Below are 13768 nucleotides of genomic sequence, written 5' to 3' on the forward strand. Positions count from 1 at the left end.
GAGTCTCACCGATATGTCTATGTGCACTTCAACTGGCCATGTGCAATCCCATGGACACTGCTCACGAGATTCTCACCGATAGGAGGATCGCCGTCGACAGTCTTGCGGACAATGGCTCATGTCATCAAACGAGTGTAACCGATGAGTGCACCGGTGGTCGGCGGTCATCAATCTTCTTTGCGAAGAAGGCGCGGGGGACCGTTTCAGGTTGGCCGCACAAGTGCCGTCGGCGACGCGGGTCGGGATGAGGACATGTTTGGATTCGCGAGCACAGCTCAGATGGCCGTGGGAAGGGGAAAGAGTGAAATTTGCGAATGGGTCTAGCGTGCGCAGCTTACGAGCTCGTTGTGGCGTCCACCGCCGGCCAAGCGTCGGACAAAGAAGTGATCCGCCCCGGCGGCAGGCGCTCACATGGCTATATTTACGATTGATCACATGCCTGCTAAAGTATCTTACGCGACTGGATATTCGTGCCTTAGGTGGGTCTGAGACTCTGCGCCACATCTGTGACCGCGACTTGAGGAGAGCATGGTTATCTAAAAGATACAAGATCACATCTAGCTGAGCTCGTATAGAGCAGGCAGAGCATAGTGCACGCGCATACGTAGAAGCCGGAAGCAAATAATAACATATACGAAATTGGGCATAATCAGACAAAATTAGGCGAAATCGGGCATTTTATGGAGGATAGCGGCTACATAAATACTAAAATGAATTGTTTCGAGTATTTACACAAGCTTGACTAGTTTGGGGGCGGCAAGGGCGACGGCGGCAGTCCTGGGAGCGAGCGCGCGTCGACCGACGCTTCGGGCGCGCAAGGTGGGCGGGCGTCGATCGCAATCGCGCGGGCTCGGACAACTCCGGTGATCACCCGGGCGCATTACCGCTTCGGGCGCGACCCCTAGCAACGGGCCGTGTACGCAGGTGGTGACCTCGGTCGCTGGCGACAGGGGCCACCAGCGAGGTGACCAGGGCCAAGCGGCACCCGGGCGTATACTCTATGTACAGGGTAGCGATCGCGGTTTCGTCCGGGAGCATGAAGTTGATGCGCCATCACCGACGCATGCTCCGGGATCTCGATATTCTAATGCCTCCATAATACCTCTGCTCTTGACGTCACGAAATTAATTGTGCCTGCCACGAAGCCTGCGGGAGGAAGCCCAGAGAAGGCCAGACTTGGCCTGGCCTTCTCTCTTAACGGTTAACGCTTAGCTCTCAAGGTCTTAGGAGGCTTCAGGTCGTGAATAATACAGGTAAATCGATGCCTTACGAGCCGAGCTAGTGTCAACTTGAGGGCGACCCGTAGCTCAAGCTGTGTGTGTATTGACGACCGTGCCTGGTGTGGATTACAGTATCTTCGGGGCGCCGAAAAAATCGATTTCCGCCCCCCAGTGTCTTGGGCCGAGCAACCGCAATACTTTCCCTCGGTTTTTCAAGATTTGCCTCGCGCGGCTACTTGCATTCTGCAGCTGCCAGCAGCTGTCACTTCCAGCTTCGTCTTCAACCATTAGTCCCTCGTCACCGACTTTCAGTGTCGTCCTGCTCTCGCGCCCTTTCTATCCCCACACGCCCCGTGACGACCGGATACCTGTGCACACACTCTGACTCTCGGCTCGGTTTTCGAAGCGCACCCATACCGACCGGACACCGCTCTCCTGACAACTTACGGCATCACGTACTTCCAACATCTACCCTGCAGCGCGCGGAATTAACACGCCACTCGCGGCTTGTGTTCCGGCGACCGCTTCATGCCTACAGTTGCGCATCATTCAACACAAACGTCATCGACGTATGACGGTCTCTCGACGCCGTCGAAGCTACACGCCGAGAAGGTCGATGTCAACACTGAAGAAGCTGCCCTTCCGGCCCCCGTCGTCCACTTCTCGCCGACAAGCAGGAGCTCCCGGCGGTGCAAACAGCGCGCACGGATAAGCGAATCGACGGCGCGGACGCTCAAGAACCAGTGGGACAGGCTCCTGCGCAAGTTCGGCGCCGGCACAGCACCATCAGCTTCCTCGGTAGACTTAGATGCGGAGAGCAACCAGGAGCGTGCGTCAGTCTACGGACATTACAATCCGGAGTGGAAGCGGCTAGAGGCGGCGGACGAAATTGATGAGGTTGTTGTGGACAGGGAATGGGGTGAGGACGTCAAGTCGACGAGTGTGCATTCTGGACATGGTGGCGACAAGAGCGGCACTGGGCAGCCCGTGCAGGCATCGGGCGGGGACGCAGACAGCTTGGCCGTATTTCATGACGACGCACACAACAATAGTCTGGTATACGCTTACCTGCGATATAGACTATGGCCATCAATCAAAAGCTTTTTCGTGACGGAATTCATTGACGAAAAGTCAGAGGAACAGTACAGGAAGGAGAACTGGTTTATGGGCAAGGTATGTGCCACATCAAGCCTCCGAGATGACCCAAACATAATGGTCTCATAGCACCTGGCCCTCTGGTCCGCTGGATTCTTCGTTCTCAACTGGCTACTGTCATGCGCCTTTATCCCCAAGCCCATAACTCTCGCTGACAAGATTTTTCACTACGGCGTACGTATGGTTTCGTGCACGGCTTATCCGCTGCTAACCCATTGCAGGTCGCTCCTCTTTTCACGTTACCCATCTTCTTCCTAGTCCTTTGGGACTTCCCGCGGGATAGGAACTGGATATATCAGACAATTCTCGTGATAGCGACCTGGATGTGGGGCGTATTCCAAATTTTGGTCATGTACCTATGCGCATATTACGGAGGACACCGCCCACTCATGTCATGTGGAACGAAGGACTTCTTGGCTACCTTTTAGTGAGTTCTTATCCGATTACATGAGCCTCAGTTTTAACCCATTTGCCATAGCTATGCCAACGGGCCACCGACTATCGCATTGTTCGGGTTGGGCTTGCATAGGTTTCCTGCCTTTCTGGGTTCACTAACGTTCGCGGTGCTGTATGTTTCCGCTGTGCTCGTTTTTTTTTCGGCGTCCTGATTTCAGATGTGCAGCTCCTTTGGGATGATTATTCCCGACCGCCCAACTTGGGTCCGGAGTAAGTCACGTCATGCTTGCGTCGTGGTCATCGGAACCTGACTTCTTCGGATGCCTGCTGATTTACTCATATCCCAGACGTTATCAATTTTCTATGCTATCAAGCATTCCTCCTGTATTTGCATTACATGCGAGAGAACGTGCGTACACTCATACTAGAAGTCCCGAAGCTCGTCTAATCATTCATTCCTCGATTGTATGCGCTCTATTTCTCCCGTAATGAACCGGTCACACGTCACAATCCGGATTTGGGTGTATACCTGTGGGACAAATAGTCTGAGCGCAGGCTCTATACTCTCCGTGACCAGCTCAAGGTCCAATACCGGGCAACGCAGAAGGCGCAGGTCAACGAAAGCAAAGCATCTGACTCAAAACGCCGGCTCACGTCTTACGTCTTCCATGAAGTGCGCGTGCCGCTCAACACTGCGTTGCTGGCAGTTCAGAACATGGCCGCATCTGGTGCAGTGGCGAAGGGGCAGGAAATTGAGTTCAGAGCGCTCGAGGGCAGTCTCAGCATGATGTCCAAAGTGCTCAACGACGTGCTCGACTTCAATCGGATGGACAGCGGGCGCTTCGAGAGCGTGTCGAGGCCGTACCCGTTCCACAAGGTCATGCGCTCATTGTTCGTCCCCCTCCGCATGGCGACGGACGCACGCAGCCTGTCGTTCGTCACGGAGCTCGATAAGAGCATTGATGACATCTCGCGCAAAGCACTATACGAGGCACAAGGCATGAGCGAGCAGGAGGCCCTCAAGATGATTGCTGAGCACCCGGATGAAGATGGGATCGTGGTTGGGGACGAAACGCGGTTACGGCAGATTGTGACAAACCTGGCGAGGTGCGCCCCATTTAGCACATAATCCGATTCGATTACTCACGTCTCCGTTCAGCAACGCGTGCAAGTTCACAGCGGCTGGCGGGCAGCTCACTATCACAACCCGGCTCGTCCTTCCGCACGCCACGGCTCCGTCACGGCACGACTCGGAGACGCTCACTGCCTCAGACGTCTCCAAGGAGCAAAAGGAAGCTGCAAACGGCAGTCCTGCCTCGAACTTCAGGGAGCTGGCAGCAACTGAGAAGCAGCTGCACCCGCAGCTGTCGCGCAAGCATCTTGCGAGGCACAACTCGATTCACTCGAAGCCTGCGGTGACCGAGAACGTCATCGTGCGTATCGAGGTCACGGATACTGGATGCGGAATTAAGCCGATTGACATGGTAAAGTGTAGGCTGTTTTGTGAGTGACGTCACTACACATTCATGGAGGCGTTTCTGAGCTCGCCTTTTCAGCGGCGTTTAACCAGACAGATGTGGGGAGGCAGCAGGGCGGCAAGGGTACCGGTCTCGGGTTGGCTCTTGTGCGACAAATCGTCAAGCTCAGCGGAGGGCGGCTCGGCGTGCAGTCGAAGGTTGGCAGGGGCTCGACTTTTTGGGTGGAACTTCGTAAGTTGCTTGTCAATGCACTGATGGTATCCGCTGACGGCTGTCTTAGCACTCGGAGTCGGGCCAAAGGCGTTGGCCTTCGCGACGACTCCACAGTTTGTGCCGCAGACAGAGGGAGCGAGGCACTCTGGCTTCAGAGACTATGTGCATGATCATCTGCGCACTGGTAGTGCGGAATCGAGGTGGTCGGGATCACCATCACAACGCGGTTCTCTCCGTCAGGCAGCTTCGGCTATGCACACCATCATGGAACAGGGCGGGCTAGTTGAGATTTCGACAGACTCGAACACTCAAGGACAAGTGCTGACCCGAACACTCGGCGACCCATCGACAGGAACAGATCCAACACCTTCTGTACCGGTGACGACACCAGAGTCGTCTCCCACGCAAGAACACCCAAGACCGCCGCTGATATCCGAACAGCTCTCCGACGTTACAGTGCGACCGCGGTTCGTGGCGCTTCCCTCGAGGCAACGCTTCTCGGCAGAGCAGCTCCAGGGCTTCCTCGACCCGCCCGGCTCGAACTCCGGCTCGCCCGCGGGCACGCCCTCGTCTTCCGGCGGGTGGGAGTTGGGCATACGCGTACTCGTCGTCGACGACGACCCGCTGACGCGCAAGCTCATGACGCGGATGCTCACGCGCCTGGGATGCAAGGTCTCAACAGCTGAGAACGGCGAGATTGCGCTCGAGCTCATCCTTGGCGCACACTCGTCCAACCGTCCAACGCCCACGTCGGAAGAGACAGGCAGCGCGGGCCTCTCTGTCGAAGCACTTGCGTTGGCAGGCGCCGGCGCAAACATCGACGAGTACAAATACGCGGTCATTTTCCTCGACAACCAGATGCCTGTGCTGTCGGGTCTCAACGCTGTCGCGCGACTGCGTGAGATAGGGCGCAAGGACTTTGTGGTTGGTGTCACTGGCAATGCCCTGCTCAGTGATCAGCAAGAGTACCTTGAGGCTGGCGTTGATCGGTGCGTTCGCCATGGTATATGTATTTTCGACATGGTTGCTGATCATGCGAGTAGTGTCCTAACGAAACCGGTCTACGAAAAGAGCCTGAAGAACGTACTCGCCTTTGCTGACGAGCGACGCAGGCGCGGCTACACTCCAATATCTGAGCAGCCGGACCCCTCAGCTCCACCATGATACTTTACGGACGCTTGTTCATTTTTTTCTCTAATCGCTAACCCGTTTTCCCAGTTTGCTCTCCGGTGAGATCCTGTGGTTCATCATTTGCCTTTCTTGCTTTCGAGTTGCTCTTGCGTGTTGTGTTGTAGCATTTACCTCTGACTCTCTCACGTCTCATCATCTCATCTCATCTTGGAACATGTATCTGCATCCCATCCTCACGACGTGTACAAAGTACTTTATCTTCCTTGCATCATACCTTTTCGTAACCCATCTACACATACATCCGCACTGGCCCCTAATATATCTCTGGTAGTCTATGATCTCTGACAGACAATTGCATCGTTATTCTTCGCCACTACCGGGCTCACAAATGCGCAGTTTCTCATACTAGCGAGGAAGCGAATATTGTCCACTACACTTGTTAGGGCAAAGACATCTGACGAGCTGTGCTTCTTTGATCCGCCAGACGCCACAAATACCGACGTAGACCATACTGGGAAACTTCGGGGCGAGCAGTGGCAGTGAAAGGACGCAGTGAGGCTGTCCGTCGTGCTGAGACGTGTGCAGGTACGGTTCTGCAGATAAACTTCAGGGTGGAGCTACAAGGCTTTTGTGAGCGGGGTCTAGAATTAGCTTGAATGAGAGAACCCTATATTTACAATTGATAGGACGCATACGTGGAAGGGACGTCCCTCTCATCTGGTCTGGCTGAATCTCAGGCCCGAGTAACGGGATGTACAATGGGATATTCGCGCAGTGTCCGCCGCAGCGAGCCTGCTTGTCAGTTTCCCCTTGGGGCATTTCGGCCTAAGACATCGGTCCTCTCCGGGGCATCCTTCATCCCGGGCTCGGTCGCCCTGGTGCGGTGCGGCCCAGCAGCACCCATGAAAAAATCGTCACGGGTACCGGCCTCGCGCGCTCCTGCAGCACGAGTCGGCAACATGGCTCCGTTCTTTGATAACAGAGTTAACCTCTGAGGGGACGCACGCTGCAACGCTGGCAATCGTCGGTTGCCCGGACGGCCATTATTGACGTTTATTGACGGATTGATGCCGAGGATCGGCATCGGGAGTAGCCGTTCCCGCCCAGACCGTAAGCGAGGAGGGGAACCCTAGGGCCTGGGTTTTCCCTCAGGGCCCCAACGCAGATGTGGCGCACATTGAAGCCTTGGGGTACGCAGGACAGAGAGTGAGAGCGGACGGAGGCTGTCTCAGCGACAAGACGAGAGGCGAAGCGGGTGTTGCTTGTCGTGCCCACCACCGCGAGCGCTTGGCGCCCAGGGAAGCACCGCCTGCAGTTGCTGTTGGAAATGTTCGACAACGGATGGCAGCGGCACAGGACACTCTGCGCAAATTCTGTGCACCTTACGATTAGACAGGCTCCAGAGGCGGTCGTCGAGGAGGCAAATTCTGTAAAAACATGGATGCTGCGGTGGCGGGCGGGCGAGCGAGAAATGCCAATAAAAGCAGCAATTATTTGTGAGAGTTGTGGCCGAGTTGCTGGCTCTCGCTCTTCCGCGTCAAGCTCGGTCGGAGTTGAATCTCTCGTTCGCACAGCGAGCGGATCTGACCCTCTCTCGGGGCATTCTGCTCCATCTCGCCCTCTCCCTCCAACCTCTCGCCATCCTTTCTGCCACAAATAAATACCACACTCGCTCACGGCCGCGGGGCCTGTTCAGCTATCTCCTCAGTTAATTTCTGCCACTTTGCTTTAGTATTTATTCCTCTCGCTCTCGACATCTCCGGATTCCCATCATGACCCCGCCCCCGGCCCAGCTAGGGTACATCAGCCTCAAGAATGGCGACCAAGTTAAAGTAAATGGTTCGTCAACCGACTTGCACCATCGTTTGAGCACGCAGGCTGATTTTTCGCAGACCACGTTTATTGCTCCCCCAGCTGGTCAGTTCGCGACGGCACCCCTTATTCGATAGCCCGTATTATGGAGTTTCTGCCTGCCGCTGGCACTCCAACGTTTGATGAAAACGGGAATCGGAACGGCCCCCTGACTCGAGTTCGTCTCGCATGGTATTATCGCCCCAGTGACGTGAGCGACCGTACTGTCGCGGATTGTCGTCTACTCCTGGCGGCTATTTACTCAGAGGTCTGCGACCTCAGCCAGCTGCGCGCAAAGTGCTACGTAATTCACCGGGATAAAATCTCTGACCTCGCTGGCTGGAAGAAACGGCCGGATAGATTTTATTTCCAGCGACTCTTTGATCCTTGGATCCGAAAAGAGTTCGAGGTCATTCAGGCCTCGAGCGTGCGTAATCGTAGGTTTTCCCACTGAAATTTGCCCCCGTTCTCAGACATTCTCACACAAAATCGACTAACTTCATGTTCCCCTTTAGTTCCCGACAACATACGAGAGATTTTGGTGTCGCGGTACGAATATGTCGTCGCTGAGAAGGAGGTCGTCCCCGACCTCACGGACAACCTCCGCACTTGCGCCACATGCGAACAGTGGTGTGCACCGTACGTAGAGCTGCTCACCGTGCAGATTCAGCGCCCCCTCTGACCCTGTGCCCAGCCAAGAGACGGTGCAGTGCGATCGATGCAAACGATTTTTCCACATGAGCTGCAACAACCCGCCGCTGCTGGCGAAGCCGAGCCGCGGCTACGGCTGGACGTGTGCGCCGTGCTCGCGCGAGCACGAGGAGGAGGTGGACAGCCACAAGCTCAACCGACACTCCACCCCGTCAGCGCCAAAGCCCAAGTCGAATGCGCCGGCTCCCAGGGGTCGCGGGCGGCCGCGGAAGGACCGGGTGCAGGCCGAAAAGGAGGAGAACCTGGAAATCAAGCACTTCAAGATGTGGCCGTTCCGATATTTTGGGTATGTTTTTTCTCCGTCGAGCCTTTGGGAAAATCGAGGTCGCTGAGGGGAGGTCGCAGGCAGTACACGGTCGCTGAAGATACCCTCGGTGAGCGTGGCGTTGTTTGTTGGCCGTTTGATCGAACCCTTTTGCTCAATTTGGGGCTTCCCAGATCCTGACGATCTCATCTTCCCACGGGCCGCTACTCGGGTAGGCCCGAAGTACCAAGTAGGCGCCCTCCCGGTGCCCGGCGACGACCCGCTAGGTAAGCTCGTAATTAATGATCCTTAGAGAATTGTCTGGAAAATGCGTAGTCGACATAGACGAACGTGGAGATGACGGCACTATTGAGGTGCTTAGCAGGGTCAACGAGATGTCTGACCAGGAAGGTGTGTAAGTCTTTCTTCCAGCATTCATGCCCGTACTAAGCTACGTCTTGACAGTTGCGGCCAGTATGTCCCATTCTGACAAGACTGATTGTGATAAATGACGAATAGGCTGCAGTGGAAACTGTCAAGAATTCGCTGACTCGGAACGAGAAGCTGAAGTACAATGTTGACTGGCTATCAGAAGTCATCAAGCGCTTCAGCGATGCCTGGGCATCCGGTCGCGACTTCCTGACTGTGAATATGAAATCCTCGCACCGTCTACGGAAGGTGAGTTATGGACTCAAACATAGCCCGCGCATGTCTCAACAATTCAGCAGTGGGCCAAACGCGAGACCAGCTACTCTGACAAGGGCTGGACGGATGCCGAAATCGCGGCCTTTGAGGACGGCATCATGCAGCACGGCGCAGAACTGCGATTAGTGCAGGAAGAGCTTCCTTCTCGCACGATGCCGGAGATTGTTCGCTTCTATGGACACTGGAAGAAGTACGTAATCTTCGGCTCCAATCACGCACGCACTCATGTCATCTGCAGTGCCAAGCTGGGCGAGGAGAACAAGAGGATCAAGGCTGCGCGAGCCGCGGGGCGTATATTGTCTGAGAAGGCCGCCGTCGCTGACTCGGACGATGAGGGCTCCATCGTCACCGAGCTTACGAAGAACAACACGAGCTGTGGCGCGTGCCGCACTCGCGAGTCCGAGGTCTGGTGGAAGGCGCCCAAGGGCCTGTCGTCGAACGTGCTCTGCGATAATTGCGGCATCAGTTGGCGCAAGTATGCCGACCTCAACATCCGCCCGATGCGTGAGGATCCGGTGGCCAAGGCCAAACCGGCTGAGAAGCGGGAAGGCACGCCCTTAGCACAAACTACCGCCAAGCGTCCGAGAGTGAGTTGATCAAGTGATAGGGTGTCTTCGTTGGGCTCATCTGCTCCAGACTTCGATCTCGCAGAGTACACCACCGCCTCCAGCAGTCCCTCAGATCCGATGCTCAGCATGCCACAAGAATGGACCTATTGGGAAGATCCTCCGTTGCAAGCAGTGTCAGTTCCGAGTACACCCCGGTGCGTACGGTGCCAATGTCGATCCGGCGAACAGCGACTCGTGGACCTGCGAGCTGTGCGCGAACGAGAAGAACTTGGAGGCGTCACTTGTGAGTGTTCATCTAACTGTTTCGACGACGCTCGCTCAGCGTTCTCCCGCAGAAGCCGGACTGTCTCCTGTGCCCGCGTATACGAAGGGATCCAAAGAAGAAGCTTCTTTATCCACCACCAGATACGTATTTAAGAGCCTGCAAACCCACAGAAGGCCATGCCTGGTGTCATGTCCTTTGCGCCGTGTTTATACCCGAAGTTAGCTTCACGGACGCAAGTCGGTTACGCCTCATAGAAGGCATTAGCACCATACCCCAATACCGATGGATGAACGTACGTCCTCCTCTTTCTTCTCTCTCATCCTGGTGCTGAGCATTCCATCTAGAAATGCACACTGTGCGACTCGAATGGTGGTGCTGTCGTGCGCTGCAGCGACTGCCCAGCCGAGTACCATGTCTCGTGCGCGTGGAAGGCAGGGCACAAGTTCGGCTTCGAGGTTCAGTCGATCAAGAGCAGTCGCCGAGAGACAACGGTCTCGGTCGACTTCAAGGACGCCTCGGGCTGCATGGTGCCTCAGGTGACGTGTAAAGGCCACCCGTCGAATCGGAGACAGACGTACGGCATCTGCGACATGAACGATGCGGGCGAGGTGCGCCCCTTCCGTCACACCGTCCAGTCCCGGCGAATACTGACACTGAAATGCACGTACAGACTGCGCTGCAGATATACTGCAGGCACTACAAGCAAGCGCAGATTGAGGGCACGCACGGCCTGCTTCGCAAGGCGCAGCGACTCGACAATATCCTCAACACCGAGGACTCGGTTGACTCTGAGAGCTCGCGCGCGTTCCCGGACCCGCAGTGCACGCGTTGTCACACCGAGTTCTCGCCGTCGTTCTACCCCACACCACCATCGACACCGCCCGGCGACGGTACGCCGAGCTCGGGCGCGCTGTCTTGGCTCTGCCACCGCTGCCATTTCGAGCCTGCGCACGCGGCGCATGGTGCAGTCAATGGCGTGGGCACACATGCAAACGTGAACGGTGTCGTGCCAATGAACGGGGTCCTGTCCACGTAGTTTCCTGTGTTGCTACTAGTGTTTGTAATTACATGTACTATGGTATACGGGGATTTATCGCTATGCAAACGAATGGGAGAACAGAGTACACCTGACAGCAAGGAACAATAAACAAGCGACATCGACAGAGTATATAAGAATGGGCCTTGAGGTCTTCTACGGCTTCGTCCTCTTATAGAACAGTATATAGGCACGTTTGTCCTGTGCAGTCCTGTAAGCTCTCGTCGAAGCGAAGTTGAGATAGTCGTTACTTACCACTACTTTCTGTGCCTCCATTGCGGTTATCCGGCTATCGTCACAATACAACCATCCACCACGAGAAGAAATACAAGCCGTATCTACAAGACCAATCAGCAAATACCTCCAGTGCGCTATAAATAAAAACTTACAGTGGCCACTGCTTAATGTACCATAGTGGTTCGTAACACCGTATAAGTCGTATCTGTAAGGGGGTATCTGGGCACGGGGGTCATCCGGGGAGAGCGTCTGTCCGCCACCAACGCCAGGCGGAAGTGGCGATGGCATGTAGTTTGTGAGGTCGAGGCTGCGAAGCGGGAAGTCGACAAATGTCTCGATCTTCTCCGTGAAGTGGCCTTTTACGGAGAAGCGCTTCAGGTGAATCAGCAGCACCGGCGGCAATCGCGACAGCGAGAGCACTTTGGACGCTCTCCGCAGCTGCTTGCAGTTCGGACAGTTCCTGTCAAGAGATATTAACGGGTGTGGTACGGGCAGAACCCTGAAGGAGCTCACCAGGCGTCGGACTTCTCCATCACCTCCTCCTTGACGAAAGCGTCCAGGCATTGATGCAGGGTTACTGAATTTCTCTTCTCCGGAATGGGTAGAGTGAGATACATGAAGGTATTGTACGTCGTTGAGGTCTGAGAAAGAGCATGAATGATAGACATCACGCAAGGAGTTGCTAGATATGCCCACCTTGTGACACGTTAGACATTCGAGCCGACTTCTGTATTGACCCTGGAAGAAGTCGACCACCAGACTATCGTCCCGCATGCGGTACATCTGCCACTGCTGCTCGCTCGCCACCTGCGTCGGAAGCTTCTCCAGTTCTGCTTCCTTCTCTGGCGTCATCTCGATATGTGGCTTTCGGAGAACACGATTCAGGTCTTCGTGCAGACCATCGAGAAGCACACTGAGGAACTCTTGAGAATCATGCTGCTCCGAGCCAGAGAACTGCTTGGCGTAGGTACAGACCGTCCGCTAAACCGCGATGTTAGTATTTATAATATGACACGTTGCAACAGCGAGTGCGTACGCGGAACGGAAGCGGCGTCAGGCTGGGCATCTCTCCTTGCCACATGTCTCGGAGGATGCTAGCAAACGCATGTGCAAGAGCACCTTTCGTACCCATCGAATTGAGCATGTTTACCGCACTCTTCCACCGGCCATCTGCAAAGAGTAAGTTAAGCCATAATCTAAGACAAAAATGGTACACACCCGTGAAGAATCGCGCAAAGGGTACTGTTGCGCTCAAGCACTGGATCGTTGAGTTCATGTAACATGTATTACCCAAGTTTTTAAGCCCCGAAGTGCCAATCTGGATGTCTGCCCAGTATGTGACCGGGTAGTCCGACTGGATGGTCGGCGGCTTCACTCCGGAATGCGACATGATACGTGGCCTGTTGTCTTGTCGTTCCATTGTTGACGTCGCCACGGCAGGCGGGGGCCGGAGGACAGATTGCGATGACAGCACGGGGTAGTCTATTGACGGAGAGTTGGATATGGTCGACAGGGCTTCTTGCGATTGGTCGATGTAGTCGCTTCGCCGCCGTGAAAGTGGTGACGGGTTGATAGACGCTTGCGGTGGGAGGGAAACGAGGCCGTTGGCGGAAGATGGATTAAAGGATGACACGCCAGCCGTCTGGGGCGATATTGTGCGGTTGAACTGAGGGTATTGAATGCCCGACGTGCCATTGGATAGGGACGGAGACGAGCGATGCGGCGCTGACTTTGGGTGGATTAGCATAGTTTCTGGAATAATCACAATTCCAACGCACCATATCCGGTACTACTGGTGCATAAGAAGACACAGAATTGGACGCAGGTCGATTCATTGCGGGCCTCCGAGCAAGGGGCGGCGGTTCCCTCTGAGTGGGTACTCCAGGACTTATTAAATTTGAGCAATCAGATCGTTCACCCCGGTTGAGTCTAGAATGTCTACTCACCGTAAAGCTAAGGGTACATTTTCCAGGGGCGTTGGGGTAATTGAAGCTCCTGGTGGCGGCATCCACGTCTTATACACACTGCTGTCTTGCATTAGCGGAGACATTGGTGCCGATTGACTGAAGTTCGTGGAGTCTAGCAAGGGAGCAGTATAGGCGATCGAAGTCGACGACTCCGCTGGCACTCTCGTATGCCCAGATACGGGCATATGCAACGGATAAGGCAGAGGCGCGAGTGGTTGCAGCGGAGGTGCGAGTGGACCATTCGGGTGCGAGGAGGACATTCCGTTCACCAGGGGGGGTGCATCAAAGTGGTTAAAAACCGCGCCTGAGGTACCTGGCGACTCGGCTGTCGACTCTGTACCCCCTCGAACCAACTCGTCTGACCCAAACCTGATCTTCCATGTTCGCAGCCCGCCGACAAGGATGAGCGGGATATTGCGCAACATCTTCTTGAAAGACCGCTCGTAGATTGCCCCCACCAGAGCAGTGAGAGCACGTGACTCGCCGATGCTCTCCGACGATTCGTCGTATACAGCGATAAGGTCGAACTTGTCGCGATTCAAAAAGAGCAGGGACTCGTGCCTTGGTGCTACAGACAGTGAGTCTTCGAT

General features: G+C 55.3%; 3 protein-coding genes across 3 annotated transcripts; 2 read left to right on the forward strand and 1 right to left on the reverse strand.

Moving 5' to 3' along the window:
• Nucleotides 1-1748: 1748 nt before the first annotated feature.
• On the forward strand, nt 1749-5626 carry PHACADRAFT_104556 (uncharacterized protein; the record flags this gene model as incomplete). Its single annotated transcript, XM_007400889.1, has 11 exons — nt 1749-2393; nt 2445-2549; nt 2597-2727; nt 2854-2956; nt 2990-3050; nt 3119-3180; nt 3316-3878; nt 3931-4274; nt 4328-4480; nt 4530-5451; nt 5506-5626. The coding sequence occupies 11 exons, from the start codon at nt 1749-1751 to the stop codon at nt 5624-5626; spliced, it is 3210 nt and encodes a 1069-aa protein (XP_007400951.1).
• A 1881-nt stretch (nt 5627-7507) lies between these two features.
• On the forward strand, nt 7508-12654 carry PHACADRAFT_264092 (uncharacterized protein). Its single transcript, XM_007400890.1, has 20 exons — nt 7508-7881; nt 7960-8083; nt 8139-8441; nt 8501-8529; nt 8594-8686; nt 8736-8810; nt 8865-8873; nt 8926-9077; nt 9128-9294; nt 9343-9691; nt 9741-9956; nt 10009-10230; nt 10283-10546; nt 10609-11175; nt 11230-11312; nt 11364-11674; nt 11728-11852; nt 11908-12192; nt 12248-12381; nt 12430-12654. Exons 1-14 carry the CDS (start codon nt 7551-7553, stop codon nt 10972-10974), a joined length of 2700 nt encoding a protein of 899 aa, XP_007400952.1. The 5' UTR covers nt 7508-7550; the 3' UTR covers nt 10975-11175; nt 11230-11312; nt 11364-11674; nt 11728-11852; nt 11908-12192; nt 12248-12381; nt 12430-12654.
• Nucleotides 12655-13528: 874 nt separating this feature from the next.
• PHACADRAFT_45899 (uncharacterized protein) lies at nt 13529-13768 on the reverse strand (the record flags this gene model as incomplete). The annotated part of the gene is made up of 1 exon (XM_007400562.1): nt 13529-13768. A coding segment is annotated over one exon (240 nt), but the record flags the coding sequence as incomplete, so codon positions are not given.

This window comes from Phanerochaete carnosa (genome assembly GCF_000300595.1).
Source record: "Phanerochaete carnosa HHB-10118-sp unplaced genomic scaffold PHACAscaffold_11, whole genome shotgun sequence".
Classification (NCBI taxonomy): domain Eukaryota; kingdom Fungi; phylum Basidiomycota; class Agaricomycetes; order Polyporales; family Phanerochaetaceae; genus Phanerochaete; species Phanerochaete carnosa.